Here is a 22,062-nt window from a genome sequence, read left to right on the forward strand (position 1 = left end):
AATTTTTGTTAATAAAGTCATGTTTTTTCAGCATCAGAGGCATATTCTTAAATAAAATATATATGTATGTATATGTATAAAACTATAATACACAGGTAACTATATGTATAGAAATGTGTGTATGTGTATATATGTATGAAATATTACATATAAATGTTTTCTTATTGAAACCAGATTGACCAAATTTGAATTTATCTCCACTCCTTCCTAGCTTGGAGATTTGGACAAATTACTTAATCTCTTTGTGCCTCAGTTTTCTCATCTGTAACGAGATAATTACATACCTACATCATAGACTTATGAAAATTAAGTACATTAATAAGTGTAAGGTGTTTGGAATAGTGCCTCACATATAGTAAGCATCATATAAATATTTGGTAATAAAATGAAGTAAAATAAAATAAATAATACTACTAGTCATATTTCTCATATAAAACTGGAGCATTTTTAATTAAAATTAAGCTATGACAACTGGATAGGTAAGATCATTTTAGAACTAACATTCTTTGAGGCTAGATAGACTCTATGGAGCAAGCAACAGGGAGATTTCTTAGTTCCCATTATTTTGTATTGCTCTTCTATGCAAAAACCTGCGACCTCATATTTTCTCTGGTGCTCTTTCTTAAATAGTTGAAAGAAAGTAAAAAAAAAAAAAGAGTTCCTTTAAGATGGAATTTAATTCCTGCTAATCAACCTTGGCTTTTACTTCAACTTTTGTCTATTCAAAGGTCATTTCTACTGGACTAGGCTAAAGGTTTGATAATAAACTGCAGTTCCTGAAAATAACTAAGAAATTAGGACCTTTTACAAGGAAGGACAATGATATTACAAATATTTAAGCTATTTTAAAATTCTACATATATGAGACTAATCAGTGCACCATTATACTAATAACAAGAGAATATTATTTTTTCTAATTTTCAACTGATTTTAGTTGCCCCAAATTCGGTGTGGCCTAATGCAAGATGAAGTGAATGCATCAAAGCTAAGATTTTTCAGGACTTTATACCTTGACACGACATGCGGTTCTTTTGGAGGTAATATCCCACGGTACACACACAGGCCCTGGTAGTTTGGGACGTTGGCAAGCAAAGCTGGGAGCATCCACCATTATTTAGTTGGCAGGAATTGCTGCCTGCATAGAAGAAGAAAAAAAAGGGGAGGGAAAGAAAAATAAAATTCATGAAAAAAGTTTTATTCAATATCAATAACTTAACTGTATCTGCTATTCTTGATGCCCTAATATAGCTGGTTCATTCTTGTTAGTAGCACACTCTATTTTCCCAATTAATTTAAAGCAGCAGCTTATGATTGGATCCTGACCTTCCAAACAACTTAGTGGGGATACATTGGAAGAGTCAAACTTTCAGAAAAGCACAAGGAAATTTAAAATCATGGAGTCCAAGAGGTTTTATTATTATATTTCTTTGGGTTTCATCTTCTAAATTTCACTCTGACTTCATAGTTGCTTCCTTTGCAAGAATGCTTTATCCAAATGTGTCATAAAAATAGCTTTTAAATTATATTACAAACTCAACTAAAAGATTATGCCATTAAAGGAAAGGATATAGGTATATACTTATTTAATTAATTTTTAAAAGCAAGGAAATAAATTTCCCATTGTTAGGAACATGAATCTCCCAAAATCTATTTAAAGCATACTCAAAAGAGTCACCTAATTAATGGGTATTTTAATTATCCTTATTCTTGCACAGTAGCAATGGCAAATATTAGTCAGGTAAGCATAGATAGGCATTGTATAAAGATGTTCCATTGAATTTACTAGGCCCAATGTGGTAATTAAAGCTAACGGCATGAGAGCTAAGTAATTTATGGTCTTACTCAGCAAGTTCATTAACTATCCAATTTTACAACATTTTTATTATTCTAGGACATGCAATGCCATTTACAGTATGTTCAAGTTCTGGCATAAAGTACAGTAAATCCAGTGAGAATTTCAAAGCATTGTGAAAGTTATATATCAACATTGCTCTACAGAAAATTAAAAATACCAATGCAGCTCGTTATTTCTCATCTCCTGAATTCAAAATAGTCTGATAAGATTTAATTGTTCACTCGAACCCATAAAGAGTGCTGTCATTTTTGAAGTGTGAAATACTCTCCACTTAGGGGATTTCTCATCAGGCAATCTACTACCTTCTCTGATCATTTCCTAGTTTCCTATAGTCATTTCAGTCGATGCTGAAATTCATTTTATATACAGCCATGTGCTAAAATTTGAAGTTGTCTTAAACTTTTGAAATGATTGCATTTATCTCCTACATAAACTAATGAGGACTTAATACATTCCCATTTTCCCAAGCTGACTTAAAATACTTAGATGAAATTTCAGAATTCAAATAATTTTAATAAACAATTATATTTATAGATTTGCAGTGATTTCATAGTAATGGCGTTTACATTTCATTTTATAGGAAGCATATGCATATATATTAACCTGATAACAATCTATAGAGACATGGATTTAGATGCAGATTGTTTTTTAATTACGACTGAAGTCTGAAAGACTGGAGAGAGATTAACGTGATATTTGACCAAAAAGTTTAACTTGAAAAGGAGTAAGAGAGAAATAAGGGAACTGAAAAAACTGAAGAAAAATAGGTTGAAGAAGAAAATGAGTTACAAGATTAAGAGAAAATGAGGGGTTATGCAAATATAACCCTGATAATAAAAAAATATGTGAAAAGAGAAGGGAACAGCCCTGCTGGGATTTTGCAAGTAGTAAACAATTGCAATAAAACATTATATAAATTTATATTTACTTATTTTTTAATAAATAACAAAATTAATGTATTTTATCAATTGTTTTGAACACAATACATACGTCACATGTCGTTTGTTTAGTGTCTAAGAGAAAATGGATAGTGAAAGAGAGAAAAGTTTAAAAATAAAGCAAAATAATGAAATTAACCATTATCTACAATAAGTAAATATCTTTGCCAATTGAATATAGACTGAAGCAGTACATACATAAATGATTTTTAAAAGTAAAAAATGATTTCAGTAGCGGTTTTCTGTCAAAATAGAAATACTTAGCTTGGCTTAATATGGGGGAATGATACCGATGTTTAAAGCTCATGCCCCAAATCTCTAGCGGAGCTAGAAAGTCCACTTGACAAGTAAGAAGTCTCAACTCTCCAGTGATCTACGTCAAAAATGATGAATGAGGTGGCTAATTATACTTTGAAATCCAAAGAGGTAGTAATGTTAACACCTTAAATACTCCTAAATTGATCGTATTTCATACTAATGAAGCTTTTAAGCTACCCGCAGTAATTTTGTTAATGGGATTGCCTTTAATACAGATGCTTTTATCAGCATATTCTTCTAGTAAAAATGGTATTTTCACTGTGTACTAAACTTAGTCATATTATCCTACTAATTTCTAAGTGCTAAGAAGTCCTTATCAGTTTGACAATATTTTCACAGTGTATAGAACACCCAACTGAACCTACAGGATAAATTCTTAAAAGATTAAGGAAACCCTGTTAATAAGAACAAAGTAGGTCAAGTATAATACACTAAAATTTTCCTCCTAGAAATTTTGTTAGAACTGTACCTAGCAAAAAATCAATATATTAATTAGTTTTGGAGCAAAACACATGATTGCTCACATTCTGAAAAAGTAACTAGAGATTTTTAAATGTCTGGAAAATATAATTAATTCCTCACTCACCGTTAACAGCTTCATGTTGTCAGGTTATCCTCATGAAGTACAGGCTATACACAAAGATTTGTCACAGCGAGATTTCACAATACTTCATATAATGAATACCAATATTTCTATTATTCTCATTTACATAATCTATTCCCTAAGACTTGGAAGTCAGTGAAATTATGCAGTCTGATCCAGACAAAGTTTCATTACTAAAATGTCAGTGAAGATACCCTTGTTGATAAATACTGATAATGACCAAACAAATGTCAGAGAAAAAATATAGGTTGATATACAAATGTTTGGATGTTGATGTTTTCTCACTTATGCTGGGAGCCCAGTAATCACTTCAAATAATTTTTATTATTATTATTTTTTTACATGGACAGGCACCGGGAATCGAATCCGGGCCTCCGGCATAGCAGGCGAGAATTCTGCCTGAGGAGTCACTATGGCCCACCCTTTCAAATAATTTTTAAAGCAATTCTTTTCCATTGAAATTATTTTTTTCATTAAAAAAACACTATGTTTCCTTTTGTCTCTGGCAAGAAAGAATCTCAGGGCAAAGTTGACCCTATTCTCTGTAGAGGGAAAGCCAATCATGAATTTGTTCTCCATTTTCCCTCCTGAAGTATAATCATGGGTGTCAATTGCTATTGCCAATCAATCCTGCCTAGTTGATGGTTACAACTTGTCTTCATAAATAGAGAGTGATCCCCTTAGTTCTCTGTTCTTACTCACATACTTCTCTGCTCTAGACTATATGCCCCAAATCCTTCATATGAAAATCCCTTTCTTAACATCCAAAAATCTTTGTGAAAATTTTTCCTATGAACAATCTATAGATATTGATTGATATTGATAGAACAATAGCACTCTAAGGATTTTCATAGCAAATATTGAAGTTGGAAAGCAGAATATAGTAAAAAGAAAAAGATTTATTTGTTAATTTTTTTTTTTAGATAGAGAGTTTCTGCTAATGTCATGGATCATGGAGCAAAAACTAAAAAGCAGCTAGCAGGTGTGGGGTATTACTGGCTGGCATCTCTAATTTAATTGCCATTTGGGCAATGTGACAAGTCACCTATGTAAAACATCTGTTAGCTCTCACTCCATTTCACTGCACACCATTTGAAGATGGAAAAACAAAAAAAGCAAATGTTTAGCACCAAGCAATGTAGTGCTTTTATACATGAAATTCTTATGTTGACACAGTCCATTTGAAGTCCCCTAGTTCATTCAGTATTTGGTATTTGGCATTCATTCAGTATTTGGCTCAAAATATTTCACTGGGATATTTTCTCTTAGGTGCCTATTTCCTAATCAAGAACTGGATAAGACACATTTGAAAACCTGACAAATCAAGATTCTGAGGGCTGTTTTGCTGATGTTTTGAAAGCTCACTGAGCACCTGATGGTGAAAGCATTTCTTTCACAGTATTAATTTCCTTTTTTTAAATTCTTTTTTATCAGAAGCAAGAATAGGAGACTTCAATTGTTGAATTCAGAAAATAATATGAAAAAAAGAGAACACTATATATTCAAAAGGCAGCATGAATTCATTACAGTGTGATTTACCTTGCTGTGTTTCTTTATCATACACTTTCATATGAACAACTCCAGAAGTCTTATTTCGTAGAACAGTGGGGTTTCTTCCATCTCTTTTGCTGCAGGTTCCCAGCTGAGCCAAGTTTTGGTCTGCCCACCATAGTTTCTTATCTAGAAAAATGAATTTTTTAACAAAAAGATAATCATCTTATTAAATACTAATAAATAGCTATTCAACTATAATACTTTTTGATTTCTTTCTTATATTCCCAAACTCTGCTTTCAAAAGAAACAATAAAACTATTTTTACTTTTAAAAATGCTGACCCTATGACATTTTGTTTTTCAAATTTCTTTCCTCCATCTCCAATTAGAAATTTTTGACTTCAACTTTTCTTTCTTTAAAAAAAAGACAAGATATAAATAAAATCATATTTCAAATTATATGCAACATTTTATGATTTAGATATTTAAATATGATCACAGTACTTTTGCATTATATTTGAAAGTAAATGACAAAATTCAATAGCATATTGAAAACATAATTACAGAGACTATTTTCCAACTTTCTATTTACTTAAAGTGTGCAAGTGTTTAAACATTGCTGCTCTCCATTGTTAGTTTATTTACACTTATAGAAACCTCATGTGTTTCTCTCACTGTTTGCATTCCTTTCTCCAAAATTTTATTGACTTACACTCTTCAGTCATATTGAGTGCTCACAGGCCATTAGGCACTCTACAATAGGCAGCAAATAGATTCCTGGTATCCAGTAAACAGCATTCTAATGAGAATTATACATTTATTATTAGATTATTTCAAATAGTCACAGTAAAATTTTAAGAAAATCATTATTATTCTCATTTCACAAATAAAGAATTTGATACTCATAGAGATTATAAAATTTATGCATTTGATCTTTCCGTCTCCTAAATAGGTATTATTCCCAGAACTCCAGGCTGAATGCATTAAAAAGCTTAAAGTAACACAATAGTAAAAATAAAGTGTATAATTTTAAAGGTTCTGAACAATTGATACTTTTCCACATGAATCTAATTAATAACAATTGAGACCACAAATCAATTTCGACCTAGAAGTCAAACTAGATCATTTAATTCTATCAGCAAAACAATGCGGTCTTTACCTTCAAGATGCATTTATGCTCACTTGAATGCCAATTATGCTCACTTTGACTGACAGTGTCTGGCTTCAAGTATCGTTAATAACATTACTAACACTGACATCAATATTTATCCCTTACTGAATCTTATTTTGTGCCTGGCACAATTCTAAACACTGCCCTCACGTTAGTTCATTTAATCTTCACAATTCCATAAGGTAAACACCATATTATTATTTCATTTTAGAGCTAAGAATATTGAGGGCTTTGTCACAGATTGAAGAGTGGCGCCAGATTATGAACCAAACACTGATTTCAGAGCCCACGCTGTAATACACATCTCTACAGTACTTCTCTCAGTGGATGGATGGAGTAGAGTTGGCCTACTCCTGACATGGGTATGGAACTAGATTATGATGGTGAAGTTGAATAGAACATTCACTCATGGCTTTACTTGAACCCATGAATTTACAAACGACCAGAGAGTTTCCCTATGAAGAAAAAGGAATAGAAATCTTCACCGCTTCCCTTAGAAAATCGACTTTATTAAAAGGTGCATAGCGGGTGTTGTGGGCTGAACACATTTTCCCTTCTATTTCTTCCACAAGGCCACTATTGTAAAAATATAGAAGCCAAAAGGAACAAACCCACAACAAAGAGAGAATGAGGGTGACATTTAAGCATTGTTAAAATATGGCATGCTTATGAAAATGAGAAAATAGGGAAGCAGACAGATAAAGTTGTAGCCTAAAATGTGGGAAAAAAGAGGGCTACAAAGGAATAAACAGGAGCTATCCCTCTCTATTGAACTCTGAATGGCACTGATTTAAGCCTTAAACGATGGTGGGAGGAGGGGTCAAGGTGCCAAGTTAGGATGAAATTCAAGTGATAAAGGGAAGATATTTTATACTAAATCCATCTCCTTAACCCTTTACTCTGAGTTTATAGAAGGCAAGCAGCTGATATAAAATCTCAAATGAATAAATAAATAATCATAGCTCTTTTGTAAAAAGCTTAATAAAAAGTTTTGTGACATCAAGGCTGGCATCCTGCAACAAAGTTCTCCTCATTTTGGCATTTGGAGACCCAAAGCCTGATTCCCAGCTCCCTCTTAAAGCAAAATCTGCAAGCGACAGTATCCAATGTTGTGCAGAGCTCTCAGGAAGAAATCCTCCTCAAGGAAAACAGCTAGTGAAAAGACTTCTACTTTCATAAAATAAAGGAAACTCATGATGGATACCCAGTCCTTGTTGGTTTGATATCATGGGAAACCAAGGAACTCCAGGTCAAACTGGAAAGCTTCAAATAAAAATTTAAATCATTTTGATTAAAATTGTCATTTTTTCCCTTGGTGTGTAGCAATGAGAAATCAGTGATTCCTCGGAGATTGATGACACAGAGTACTGGACCTCCTAGACTGGTATTCTGTTACTTCTTCCTTTTCTATTATATTTTCTGTTTCTTTTTTTCTGTTTTTTTTTTTTTTTTTCAATATTCTGGTCCATTTCTTCATTTCCTAGTACACTTAGACACTACTAGGTGCATGAAAAATAAACACTAAGATAAATGCAGGGGCACACATTATAATAATTCAGAAAAAAGCTTTACAAATCATCAAATTAATTAACATGTTCAAAGAGATTTTAAAACATATCTCATTCTAGAAAAATGAGATTTCTGCTATGAAAATAGGAACACTTACAGATTGAGTTCTTAGAGATTAAAAACAAATTATGTAAATAAAAATTTTTTTTTAATAGAGGGGACTAAGAAATGCAGTGTCTAGGAAATGAAGAAATCTTCCTGAATATTGAAAATGCAGAAAACAGAAATAATATATGATAGAGAAGGAAGGGGAAATAGAATATCAGACTGAAACATCCAATACACTGTGTCTCCAATCTACTAGGAATCATTGATTTTTTACTGCCATGCACAGAGGGGGATAAATGCCAAATTTTAATTAACAATATCCTTAATTAACCATAAAGATTATTTTGATTTCATTAAATATTGACTCTTGAACATATGCCTTTTTAATGTTCCATATGAAAAAATGGAAAGCATGTATAGAATATTAATTCTGTACACAAAATATGATGATTGGTCTTGAAAAAAGATGTACTTGTCATATTGCTTGAATTGTAAGTAGAGTTAGCTGCTTTTTTCATAGAAAAACATTTTTATTTGAAAGAATGACATGGACAATTTATGGTTAAAAATAATTAGGTATTTTGATATATTTTCTCAAAAATGAATGACATAAGCCTGTTGCAACAGGTAAAAAACAAAACAATTGAGAAAATTTGCTTCTAGAGATTCAATTCAAGCTTTCAAATGAAAATCAGAGTGTTGGAAAACTTGTGTGCAACATCATGAGTTTAATAGCTTCTTGATCCTTAAAGATTTTTCTGATGAGATACATGAATTTAGTTTTTTTGACATGGTAGAATAAAATGTCTAAATGGGACATCTGCATCACTCAGAGAACCATTATTTTCCATATGACCAAGGAAAAAACGTGTATGAAGCAATATAGGAGCAATGAAAGTGCAAACTAGACCATTGGATTTTAATGTCAAGAGAGTAAAAAGTTTAATGCCACGGTCATTGAAACTAGCCTTTAAGAAACTACCACTTATTGAGTTTTGGCGTAGTTTTAAAGAAAATATTTACAGTTGTTTGAAAAGGCATTAAAACCAACCTTCCTTTCCTAACTATATAAACTTCAACCAAACAACATTTGCTGAACCAGATATCAGAATCTAGCTCTGTTATATGAAGTCATAAATTAAAGAGATTTACAAACACGTAAAACATTACCAGTCTCCTCACTACTTTTTTTAGAAAATTTAGTTAACTTTTTGTTAAAAATATAATTTATATTAGCAGGGAATGTGTTAATTTTTGTTCCTAAATAAATTAATAGATGCTTAAAAATATTTCATATTAAATCATAATAATGTGAATATTAATGTATATATAAGCCAAATTTAAAAGGTTCTTTGGGGTCTTTGATAGTTTTTAAGAGTATAAATGGGTCTTGAGACCAAAAAACTTTGAGTACCATTACTACAGTTAATCTACCAGCAAAAAGAGTTCTTTGAATTTCAAAATTCCATTCTGAAAGGAAAATTTTTTTAAAAATCAAAGTTGCATCAGACATTACAACAACAACAGATAATAATAAGACAGTGAAGCAACTCCTTAAAAATTCTTAGAGGAGTATAATCAAGTGTGAATTATATACCAAAATTTTAACCATGTTTGAGGAGAATGGGAAAATATATACATATATATCACATTTTATATCTTATTGATATAATAAATTAATAAACATTTGCTTGTAATACATTAATTTTATTTTATAATTAATAAATTAATATAATGCCAATACAGATTTATAAATAGGAATAAAGGAAGGAAGCAAAGAAAGAAGACATTCATATGAATATATATAATGTTTGAGAATTTGGAACAAACATGAACATTATAAAAAGGGCAAATGATAAAATGACCAACAGCTAAATTCTAGGAAAACAAAAGGCAGTACAATAAGTCATGGCCCAAACACAAAGCTATTCATGAATTATTAAAACAAAGAAAGAGAATTCAGTTATCCTAAATGTTATTCTTTTTACACATGACACAGCAAAGATATTAAAAGAGAAAAGGAGCCCCTACCTACCAGCTGGCCCAACATTAAACATATGTATCTAGTTGTTTGGTCAAGGAAGCTCTGACCTGATTATTACTGTGAAGATAGTTCATGAATTTAAGTCATCAGTACATTGATTGTATCTATGACCAATTACATCTAAAATCAAACGAGGAACTGCCTTCAACAATGAAAGAAGTCTCATCCAAATCAGTCTAAGCCCTTAAAAGGAGAAGTGAGATTTCAGCAGTTCAAAAGGGAGAATCTCTCTCTACTTCAGCCAGCCAGTTTCTCCTGGTGTTTTCATCAAAAACTTTCATTGGAGTTCCCAGCTTCTGGCATTAGGAGTTAACCATCTACATAGTTGTGTGGGCCAATTGCTATAAAAATTACCATAATATTTAAATACTATATATACATTTGTGCCAGTTTGAAATTGTTAAATACCCCCCAAAAAGCTGTTTTTTACCCCAAAAAGCCATGTTTAAATCCTGATTCAATCTTGTGGGGGCTGCCCTTTTTTTTTAATCCTGATTCAATATTACAGAGTAGCAACTTCTGATTAGATTATACCAGGGAGATGTGATGTGCCCAATCATGGGTGTGGCTTTTTGGTTAGATGGAGATGTGACTCCACTCATTTGAGGTGGGTCTTGATTAGTTTTCTGGAGTCGTTTAAAAGGGGAGGCATTTTGGAGAAGACTCAGAGCAGATGCAGACACAGACACAGACATTTAAATGCAGATGCCTGGAAAACAGTTGCTTCAGAGCTGACAGGGCAAACAGAAGACCCAGATGTTTGGAGATGCAGGGCCCAGCAGATGTCACCATGTGCCTTCCCACAAAATGTAAGTGAGGCAGACCCGGAGCTGTGTCCCAGAGGAACTAAGTGAAGGCCCACAGGTGCCAAGTGAGGAACTTCCACAGGAAAAAGAGGCTGAAAGCAACACAGCCCAAGAGCAAGTGACCAGCAGATGCCAGCCAGGTGCCTTCCCAGCTGACAGAGGTGTTCCAGATGGCATCAGCCTTTCTTGAGTGAAGGTAACCTCTTGTTTGTTGCCTTAGTTTGGATGTTTTCTCTGCATTAGAGCTGTAAACGTGTAACTTATTAAATTCTCCTTTTAAAAACCATTCCATTTCTTGGATATTACTTTCCAGCAGCAATAACAAACTAATACAGCATATATATGTACACACACATTCTGTCAGTTCCATTTCTGCAGAGAACCCTGGGCAATACATTCACCATCTAGATTTTCTGAGTTCAGAAAAAAGATCATTAAAAAGCAGAAGGAAAAAAAAGTCATTTAAAAATTAATATTTTTCTTTAGAACTTAAGGACTTCAATTTTCAGATTGAAACATCCAAACAATGTTGCTGAAATGACAAACAAGCATGTCTTAAAAGATCTCATGCAAAATGATTTCCTACAAGAACTTACATACCCTACTAAACAAATATAGAAGTAGAATAAAAACATTTTCAAACACACATTGCCTTGATTAACTTGCCCTGTGCACACTTATTTCAGCAGGCTGCTGGAAGCTGTACTTCACTTGAACAAGCAAGTAAACTGGGTAAGAATATACAGGACCAAGGAAACAGAGAAGATAGACAAAGAGAATCCCCCATAGTGATGGTGAATGGAAACCCTAGGATGACGGCAGCAAACCCAGAGAGCAAACTGTGCAGATTGAAGCAGGAAATCAGAAGTCTTCAGGAGAAAGAAGTGAAATGCATGTTAGGGAGAGGGCTTAAGAGATTCAGCTTCAGATGCCAGGGCAGCAGGTCAATAAATATATTCAATTGAAATTTATATATAGTGAAAGATCAGAAGAAATAACCAAAAGGGTTTAAATAAATTGTGTTTATCACGTGGAAATGGGGAGCAGGAGAGTGGAGTTTGGGGCATCCTATACCACTCTTGACTCAACTAACTAGATATTCCCCTGAGAGCTCTGAAATTGATATATTGTGCTATTCTTTTCTTAATCTGCTCTGTATGTATCCAGCTCATAGTAGGAATATCTACTTGGATACAACAAAAGAACCTCAAACTTAACATTATCAAAATGAAATTCGTTTTATTTTCCCCAATTATGCATCTTTCCTGGTAGACTTCTCACAATGAACACTCCTCACATCGCACCCTGGTGGTTGTCAGAGGTAAAAATCCAAGAGACATCTTTCTTTTTTCTCTCTCTCCAATCCATCATCTCTCCCATGGTCCTATCCAAAACAAGCAAGCCCACTTAATTCTTTATCTTATTACCTCAGGTTATTCTACTTCCTCTCCATTCCCACTGAAATCGCTTTGCTCAGGCCTCATCACTTCTTATTCTCCTACCATTGCTGAGGAAACACTAGAGTTATTTTTTTAATGCAGATCTGAGCATGCCTCTCTGCTGTTTAAAACTCTCCAATGATTACCCCCTGCCAACCCCTTAGCCTGGCATAAAGGCCATCCATGGTTTGATATCTGTTTGATTTCCCATCACCAGATCTGTTACTGCCCCGAGTGCTTAATGTTCCATGTATATTCAATTGTAGTCAACTTTCAATTTTCCAGGGATAGATTAATTAGGTTATGACAAAGAAAATTAACCAAAAGGCAGTTTGTAAAAAGTGTGATGATAATAATTGAAACTATTATGAAGTAGAGTAATATCTATACATCAGGATGGGTTTATTATTTATAATGATATGGTAACCATTGCACTTTTACATTGTACCTACTGCAAATCAGGAACGCCTCTCCACCTGGACAATTGGAGGTGGACATGTTTGCCTAACGCAGTCTGTTAGTTTGTTAACTGTTCTATTGTGCAGAAACAGCTCTCTGATGTTTCCCTTCAGCTTTGTGCAAAAATCTGTTTCTTGTGACAATGAGGAAACTAGAAGTCACTTTGCCCTGCCTTCTAAGAGTTTCCTTTTCTTTTTTCTCACACAGAATTTGGAGGACGGTGAAGGAGGGGGTGGAAAATCGCAGGACAAAGTCCAGAGTTTTGCAATGAAGCCTTTATAGATCTTGAACTGACAGCTATGGCCCTAAAGTCATTCAGTTAATTGTTGTATTGAGAGGCTTGCCTCAGTGATGGCAGTGGGGACAGTTTGGGGCTATGGGGAGGAAAACTTGAGAACGGCAGGTATTTTAATTTTCAGTTTGACAGCTTGACTGTATTGTCTGCAAACTAATATTTCTGTAATGATGGAGAGAATTTCAGTGAGAGGAAGGAAGCAGCTGACAAAAAAACAAGGCAGCTCAGAAAAACTGCCTGATGAGATATTCATGAAATAAAAAGCCTAGTTTATTCAATGAAAATGGATGTTATCTAAGGTTGTACTCCTTAGCAAAAGAAAGAGGAAAAGGAGGAGAGAGAAAATGGGGAGGAGCAGAGGAAGAACTACTCAGCTCACATGTCAGAAAAGACTATTTGAATATTTTAACTAAATACAATTGTATTAAATATCCATCTTGTGTCACAATTTTATTTATTGTGGATGAATTATGCTTTTATCTGTGTCCTATTCCTATTTTTCTCTAATCCAATTAAGAGGTTAAAATAGAGTTGATAATATTTATGGTTTTCAAAAATTATAATTCACATTTTTTTGTGTTTCTCTTCAATTTGCTTTCTCCATCTGGAAGCTTTCCCTTTCACACTACCTTTACCTTCATCCTATTATCTGGATAATGGATTCTAGATTAACAGACTCAGTTCAACTTATACTTTGTATATTAAGCTTTACTTGCTCCAAAAGGTAGAATATTTCACCTGATTCTCTGTGATGTTCTATGGTCTGTACATAATTTTATAATAATATTCATAATCTTATACCACATTTTAAAATTTGCATGTCTGTCTTTTCATTCGAAAGGTAAGATCCATCAGGGCTAATACTATATCTTGCTAACTTGTCTTAGCACATATACATACACCAATGACATGGTTAGTTTTCAAGTGGTTGCAAGTCACTATAAGAGGTGAGAGAATGTGGTTTGGTTTTAAGTGATTTGATATCTGGTTGTGACACTTACTTTCTGGATGATCTTGAGCAATTTATTTGGACTCAGTATCATTCTCCTTATCTGTAAAATGGCAATAGTACTACTGCACTCATATAATAAAGAATTATTTAGTTAAGTGACTCGAATGGCGAGGACAGTGATTGATAGCTATACTGAATGAACAAATTAGTGGGTTGACAAAAATCAGAAACATAAGTGTGGCTATATTGATGCTATCACATAAACATTTAGAAAACTATTTTCTCCTACCATCAATTAGAATGCATGTGGAGTTACTTTTTTCAGAACTAAGCATGGATTTGTACTACTTTTTCAATGATTTTATACCTCTTCTCTTGTGGCTAGGGACATACATTTACAGGGAGGTTGGCTGAAATTAGTGGTTTATTTATTGATGGTGGAAAAGAGCTGCCTTTCCTTTCTGTTCTAACTGTCTGTGGTGAACACTCCCAGGATCTTGTGGCATCCCTCTAATGCAGTGGTCTCCAAGTTCTACTAAAACGACCTATATGGGTAGGGGAAATAAAATCTTAGAACTTCTATTTATATTTGTAAATATTGTGAACAAGTGAGATAACAGTAGTCAAAGAAAACTTAATTTTTTGAACTTTACAAATTCATTGTTTAGGAGAAAGATTTAAGAGAATAATTTTCCTCTTATTTTGCTAATTGGAGTCCCTGGAGCACTGGGGAGAGGAGCCCAGCACATCCAAGCAGTGGGTTTGTTCTGGTGTCTGGCTGGATTTGCCCCAGGCAGAGCTGGAGATGAGACTCTGGTGTGGCCTTGCTTTGCCTCCACCAGAGTCTGTGGAGGGGCCGGTGGCAGAGTGCTCCCTGCAGGCATATGAGGTAGTGCCATGGCCCCACACAAGACACCTGACCCCCTCCACCCACACTGAGACTTGTAAATGTGAGAATGTACCTGTGACTACCTATACTGTTTTGAATCTGTTACGTAGTCCAGAAAAGCCAAGTTCTTTAATTTCATTCAATATTGCTGGGTGGGAACTTTTGGTTGTTTCCATGTAGATGTGACCCATGCAATTGCGGGTGGGACCTTTTGATTAGGTGGTTTCCATGGAAGTGTGTCTCTACCCATTCAAGGTGGGGTTGCTTACTGGAGCCCTTTAAAAGGGAACCATTTTGGAAAAAATCTTCAGAGCCAGGAGAGTCCAAGCACCAAGACCTTTGAAGATGAAAGAAAACGCCCTGAGGAAGCCACTGAAGAAAATAGGAGAGAAAGCCAGCTGACTGAGGTGCTCTGGACCCATTGGCCTTTCTTGAATCAAGGTATCTCTCCCTGGATATCTTAGTCTGGACATTTTCATGGCCTTAGAACTTTAAATGTGCAACTTAATAAATTCCCCTTTTTAAAAGCCATTCTGGTATCTTGCATTCTGGCAGCTTAAAAACTAGAACAGCACCAAGCTTCTAAGGACAAGATGAGCTTGCCTAACACATGACTGAGCCTCTAGACGTGGGCTTTCTCCTACAGGAAGAGCAGGTTTTCTGGTCCACCATAGACCACAGACTTCCAGGCACTGGTCACTGGGGCAAATCAGAAAGTGGCTTCAGAGCTTCTGGGCCATCACCACCTTCTCCAGCTTGGCCCATAGTCCTGGTGGAGTAGGCTGTTACCCTCAGTCTGGCAGGATGAGGCTGGAGGAATTCAATGGGGCATTTTGCAACAAGGACAGTGTCTTGACCAGTGTGTACATAACCAGCTTCATTGTTCTTGACCATGATGTTAAGAGCCTGAGATTTCCAGATTATCTCATGGGGCTTCTCTGCTACCCTGGCTTCCCCCTTCTGCTCCTCAGGCCTTATGTAGTCCTCAGTGATGAGCTTCTATGCCAGCCAAGGAGCCTAGTGCATACTTCAAGTCCCCAGGTGCAGGGCCTGAGAAAGGGCTTTAGCGGTCAATCTCTAGGATGTTCTTGAATTGGGTAGGCATGTGGGGAGCATTCTCCAAAGAGTACTTCTGATCTGGGATTAAAAACAGCATGTTTCTGGGGAACAGATTTGTTATCCAGTGCAGGGACGTGGTTCTCATGCCAGGTCTAAAGAGCATTAAGTTAGGTGTTGACCCTCCCCCAAATCCAATAATTCATTAAGGGCTGGGTAGATTTATGGGGTAATTATTCAAAAGAGTCTGAAAATGTATTTAACACCATTGAATTGTTTACTCGAAAATAGTTAAAATGGAAAATATTATGCTGTACATTGAATTGTTCACTTGAAAATAGTTAAAATGGGAACTGTTTTGTTGTATCTGTGTTACCACAATTATATGCATAAAGAGAGTCTCAGATATTTTGAAAGAAGCCACTGAGAGAGCAGGTCTGAAATTACCTCCAAAGTACATCCCAATTACCTACCTCCAAATTAGTTCTCAAATTCTCCTTACCTTTCAGTTCCAAACCACTACAATCTCTCACTTAAACTCCTGTTAACAGCCTCTTAAAGTTCTCCAGTATTATTTCTTACCCTCCCCCAGTCTTCACACAGTAGTGAGTGATCCTTTTAAAACATAAACCAGATTATAAAACTCCTCTCTTTAACCCTTCAGCTGGTATTAGGTTGAAATACTCAAACTTTGCCACAGCTGATAAATCCCTCAGTCTACATTCCCTCCCCATCCTCTCCTCTTAAAAAGAAGTTCCTGCCTTACTACCAAAACAAACTAGATACATTAAGCACTTAATGAATACATTAAGCACTTTCGAGCCTTAGGGCTTTTTGTTTGCTATTTTATCTCCCAGAAAAGCTCTTTCTTAGAAGAACTTCCTGGAAACTTTACCCTTTTTATTTCATAGTACTTTTCTCTATATTTTCTTTTACATTTATATTTATATTTAGTGTCTACCCTAACTAATCATAAATTCCACAGAGGTAGAGATCTGAGTTACCTTTTCAGTCTGAATCTTCAACTCCTTGAAACAGTATAAGATATATAATGATGAGTAAATGCTCAATAATCTGACAGAAATTCTGGTTCAGGAAATAATTTGGGGTAATACTGTAAATAACCTTCAAGTCAGTCACTCTGTTGTCTATTACATGCTTTGAGCAAAAAGCCTTGTGCCAGTTTGAAGCTATTATATGTACCCAAGAAAGCCATGTATTAATCCTGATTCTATCTTGTGGGGGCAGCCATTTCTTTTAATTCTGATCCAATACTGTAGGTGTGAACTTTTGATTAGATTATCTCGATAGAGATGTGGCCCATAAAATAGTGTGTGTGAACTTCTGATTCCTTGGAGATGTGATGCCACTCATTCTAGGTTGGTCTTGATTAGTTTACTGCAGTTCTTTAAAAGAGGAAACATTTTGGAGAGAGCAGAGCTGACACAGATGCCAACACTTGGTGAACAGAGACACGGATGTTTGGAGATGCTTGAAGCCCAGTAGATGTTGCCATATGGCTTCCCACAAGATGTCAAACAAGTCAGAACCTGGAGAGAGCCAAAGGGAACCAAGAGGTGAAAGCCAGCCAGGGAGAAGCCAAGTAAGGAACCTTCACAGGAAGAAAGGCTCAAAGCAACAGAGCCCAGGAGTAAGGGACCGGCAGATGCCAGCCACAATCTTTCCCATCTGACCAGTTGTTCAGAAAAGCCATCAGCCTTTCTTGAGTGAAGGACACCTCTTGTTGGTGCCTTAATTTGGACACTTTCATGTCCTTAGAACTGTAAACTTGTAACTATTAAATTCCCTTTTTAAAAACTGTTTCATTTCTGGAATATTGCATTCTGACAGTTTAACAAACCAAAACAAGGCTGTATGTCAATAAGAGAGAGAAAGTGATAAGGAAATGAAAAACTGACCACCTAGAATTGTATCACTGGAGTCTTGGGCAGATGGTTTTTGTATGTTTTCTTTTGTTTCATTTTGATAGCCTTAAATAAATGTAACACTGGAGAACAGATCTTCTTCACATTTTTCCCCTGTGTGCAATGGACGCTGGAGTGATTAAGATAGAGTTTCACTAGTGAACTTGGGGGCAGCATGAAAAACAAGGACAAGGGCCAGCTCTCTTGCTGGAAGAGCGACTATTTGAATGTCAGCAATTAAGATCTTTCACGTGAAGTAGCCCTGGCTTCTTCTTGGAGAATGCAAACAATAGGAAGAACAATTTAAAATCGAAATATGGAACTCTGATCATCCTGGGGAATGTTTAAAGCAGGAAACCTTAAGAAAAAATTGGATCTCTCAGTCTTCCAGGCAAGTTGGGACTCAGAGTCATAGCAAATGTGAATATTAAATGAATGTGGTGCTATTTTGTAGTGACAGACTGGCAAGCCCTGGGCTGTTTGGTTACCCTGACTTTAAACCTATCAAACTCTACGTCTATATTTTTTTAGTTTTTATTCCTTAATAGCTTCTACCCATTTCCACTCATGCCTCTGTGCACTCTTGTTATTCTGTTATTTCTCTGTAGTAATTTGTGCATATCAGTTGTTTGGGTCATCATATATTAGTCTTTAAATTCTAAACAGTGTGAGTATGAATACATCAACATACACATTTCTATCAGCAAGTATAATACTGCATATCTCAATTCATATAAACTAAGGTATAAGAAGGAGAATTTTTTAAATGGATTGAAATACTGGGCTTTTCTATGTTGAATTCAATTGTAAATGTTAGGTGTAATAGGCAAGTATGGGAATTACATTGTATGCAGAGACCATCCTCACACTTCTAATGGAAACTGATCCTTGGTTATGAGGGTATGCTGATTTGAATCTGTGGTGGACCCCAGAAAAAACACGTCTTTTAATCTTCATTCAATATTGTTGGTTGGAAGCTTTTTGATTGTTCCCATGGAGATATCACTTACCTGATTCTGGGTATTAACTTTTGATTAGAGGCAGATGTGGCTCCACCCATTCTAGGTGGGCCTTGACTGGAATTCTTCAAATGAGGAAACATTTTGTTGAGAGTCCCTTTTTAGAGTCACAAAAATTATGAGAGCCAGATATAATTATTTTTGGAGCCACAAAAATTATGAGAGCCTTTGGAACCAGAGACCTTTGAAGATGAAGAAGGAATATGTCCCCAGCGGAGCTTCATGAAACAAGAAGCCTGGAGAGAGAGCTAGCAGATGCCGTGTTTGCCATGTGCTTTTCCAGTTGAGAGAGAAACTCTGAACATCATCAGCCTTTCTTGAGTAAAGGTAACCTTTTCTGGGTGTCTTAATTTGGACATTTTTATAGATTTGCTTTCATTGGGACATTTTCATGATTTAGAACTGTAAGCTAACAATTTTTTAAAAGGGGAATTCAGTTTCTGGTATATTGCATTCTGGCAGCTAGCAAACTAGAACAGGGGGGTTCTAAAGGGTTAAATTCTGTATCATTGTTATAATACCTCTAACCACACCCAGGGTAGTTACACTAAGAGTAGACCTCCCTGTGATTTCAGAGGAGCTTATACATAGTGGACCAATGCCTTACACATTGATGACTTTAAAAGTTCTGCTCAAACTAGGATGGAATGGAACATTTAGAACTTTGGCCCCAGGAATCTAAACTGGGACACAGGGAAGGATTCATTTAGTTATCTATGACAACAAACTCTGCAAGGTTGGGATATTGTGACAGATCATAGGGAGGGGGCACTGTGATAGATTATGAGTCAGTTAAAGCCAACATTCATGAGTGTTTGCTGTTGAGGTTTCTAATGCTGCCTCATATCATGACCTTCCAAGTCTGTCTGTATGAGATTTGTTCAATCCATGGTTTCTCAGCTTGGATATTATTGAGATTCCCATTAAAGGCACTTTCTTCTTGTGCTGGTTTGAAACTGTTGTGCACCCCAGAAAAGCTATGTTCTTTAATCCTGATTTAATATTGTAGGGTGGGATCTTTTTGAATAAGTTATTTCATGGAGATGTGAAAATTGGGTGGGACCTTTTTATTAGTTGGTTTCCATGAATATATATCTCCACCCATTCAAGGTGGGTCTTCATCCACTTACTGGAGTCCTTTAAGAAGGGGACATTTTGGAAAAGCTTCAGAGCCAACACAGACAGAGACACTTGGGGATGTAGATGGAAAATGCCCCCAGGTAAGCTGTTTAACACCAACCATGTGCCTTCCTAGCTGACAGAGGTGTTGTGGACCCATCGACATTTTTTGAGTTAAGGTTTCTTTCTCTGGATGCTTCAGTTTGGACAGTTTTATGGCCTTGGAACTGTAAATGGTAACTTATTAAATCCCTTTTATGTTTTATTTCCGGCAGCATCAACAAACTTCTCATTACTTGAAATAACCAGAATGAAACTTTTTGTGCCTGGTAACCAAAGCTTTTATGTATTCATGTCAAGGAAGTATTAACCACACTGGACTTTTTGTTAAACATATCTTTGTTGTGTTCAGTATTTGATTTTCAATTTTTGGAGGGACTCTGAAAAATGGAAAGCACTTTAGAGCATGAACATCATGATAGAGATAAAAAAGGGTCTGTAAATGACATTTTTCTGAATGAAATAAAGAAAACTAGGTGTGTGAACAGATATTTCTAATGGAGAAGAAAGGGATGGAATATTGCTTTCAGCAACTATGGTACTCCAGAAAGCAAAGACTTAGAAATGTATGAAACATTTGAACAGAAATTCTACTTCTAAAACTATACAAGCTCTGCAATAACTAAATTATATGGATGGTAATCATAATAACTATAATTTCAAAAAAAAGGGAAAAGAAAAAACTCTGAAATATAGGACATTATTGAAATAAAGTGTCATAGCAGTATATAGTGGTATATTGTGCAACATTAAGAAATATTTTAATGACCTAAAAAGAAATGTCTATGACAAAATAAACATTTTTTAAATAATTTTTTAAAAGTAGGTCAACAATTTTATATCTTTAAGTTAGCATTGTTGTCATTTGCTTTCACAATTTTCAGTATTATTAGTTTCATATATTTTCACTTCAACTTTGATTTCAGTTAATTTAGATCTTCTTTCAGTGTGCAAATGTAATATTTTATATCAAAAGAGAATTAAAAATCCAGTATTTTATTCTGGCCTGCACATAATATACATGTTTTGATTTACTAATGCTGCCAGAATGCAATATACCAGAAATGGGTTGACTTTTATAAAAGGTATTTATTCAGTTACAAGTTTATAGTTCTAAGGTCATAAAAATGTCCAAACGAAGGCATTCAAAGACAGATACCTTGACTCAAGATACTTTGTCACATGGGAAGGTACATGGCTGGCGTCTGCTGGTCCTTATTCATGGTTCCATTGCTTGCAGGTTCTGATGACAGCAGTTTCTTCTTTAAGCATCTCTGTGCCTCCACTTAGCTCCTCTGGGACACCGCTCTGGTTTCTGGCTTTCTTTGTATCTCCTGGGATGGCACATGAGAACATTTCTTGGGCTATGTATCTCCAAATGTCCATATCTAGGCATCTGTTCTCTCTGTTGGCACTCCAAGCATCTCCAAATGTCTGCGTTTCTGTTGGCTCTGTAGCAATTGTTTGCTCCAAAATGTCTCCTTTTTAAAAGACTCCAACAAAGAAATTGAGACCCACCTTGCATGGGGAGAGTCACATAGCCATCTAATCAAAAGGCCACAATTGGGTATGCCATACCTCTGTGGAAGTAATCTAATCAAAATGTCACAGCCACAATTGAGTGAGTCAATCTCCATGGAAACAATCCAGTCAAAGTTTCCAACTTGCAATATTGAATCAAGATTAAACAACCTGGCTTTTTGGGGTATACAATACTTTCAAACCAGCACAATATACTGTAGAGTTTCGATATTTTAAAAATTGCTTAAAATGGTTCCTGTATCTTAGATAATTTATCATCCTGTACTTATTATTAAAATAGAATGTCATCAGTGTAGTTACTCCCCAGCTCTTTACACTGCCAAAAAAGTAATACTATAAAATTTACTGACTAGCAATATAAATATGGGTATAAATATAAATATATTTCTGTGAAAAAGGAAAAGGTTAAAGTATAAATATTGTCACAAATGAACAGTTTACTGTTCCCATTTGCCATGTTC

The 22,062-nt window shown here is 35.2% G+C and overlaps 1 protein-coding gene across 1 annotated transcript in view; it reads right to left on the reverse strand.

The window, feature by feature from the left end:
* LRP1B (LDL receptor related protein 1B) overlaps positions 1–22,062 on the reverse strand; it is a 1,945,542-nt gene that overhangs the window by 541,241 nt on the left and 1,382,239 nt on the right. The window contains exons 33-34 of the mRNA XM_077153691.1: positions 5,255–5,395; positions 1,010–1,135 (exon numbers count right to left, since the gene is read on the reverse strand). Coding sequence (XP_077009806.1) covers positions 1,010–1,135; positions 5,255–5,395 — 267 coding nt within the window. The remainder of the gene's footprint in view (positions 1–1,009; positions 1,136–5,254; positions 5,396–22,062) is intronic.

This window comes from Tamandua tetradactyla, chromosome 3 (assembly GCF_023851605.1).
Source record: "Tamandua tetradactyla isolate mTamTet1 chromosome 3, mTamTet1.pri, whole genome shotgun sequence".
NCBI lineage: Eukaryota > Metazoa > Chordata > Mammalia > Pilosa > Myrmecophagidae > Tamandua > Tamandua tetradactyla.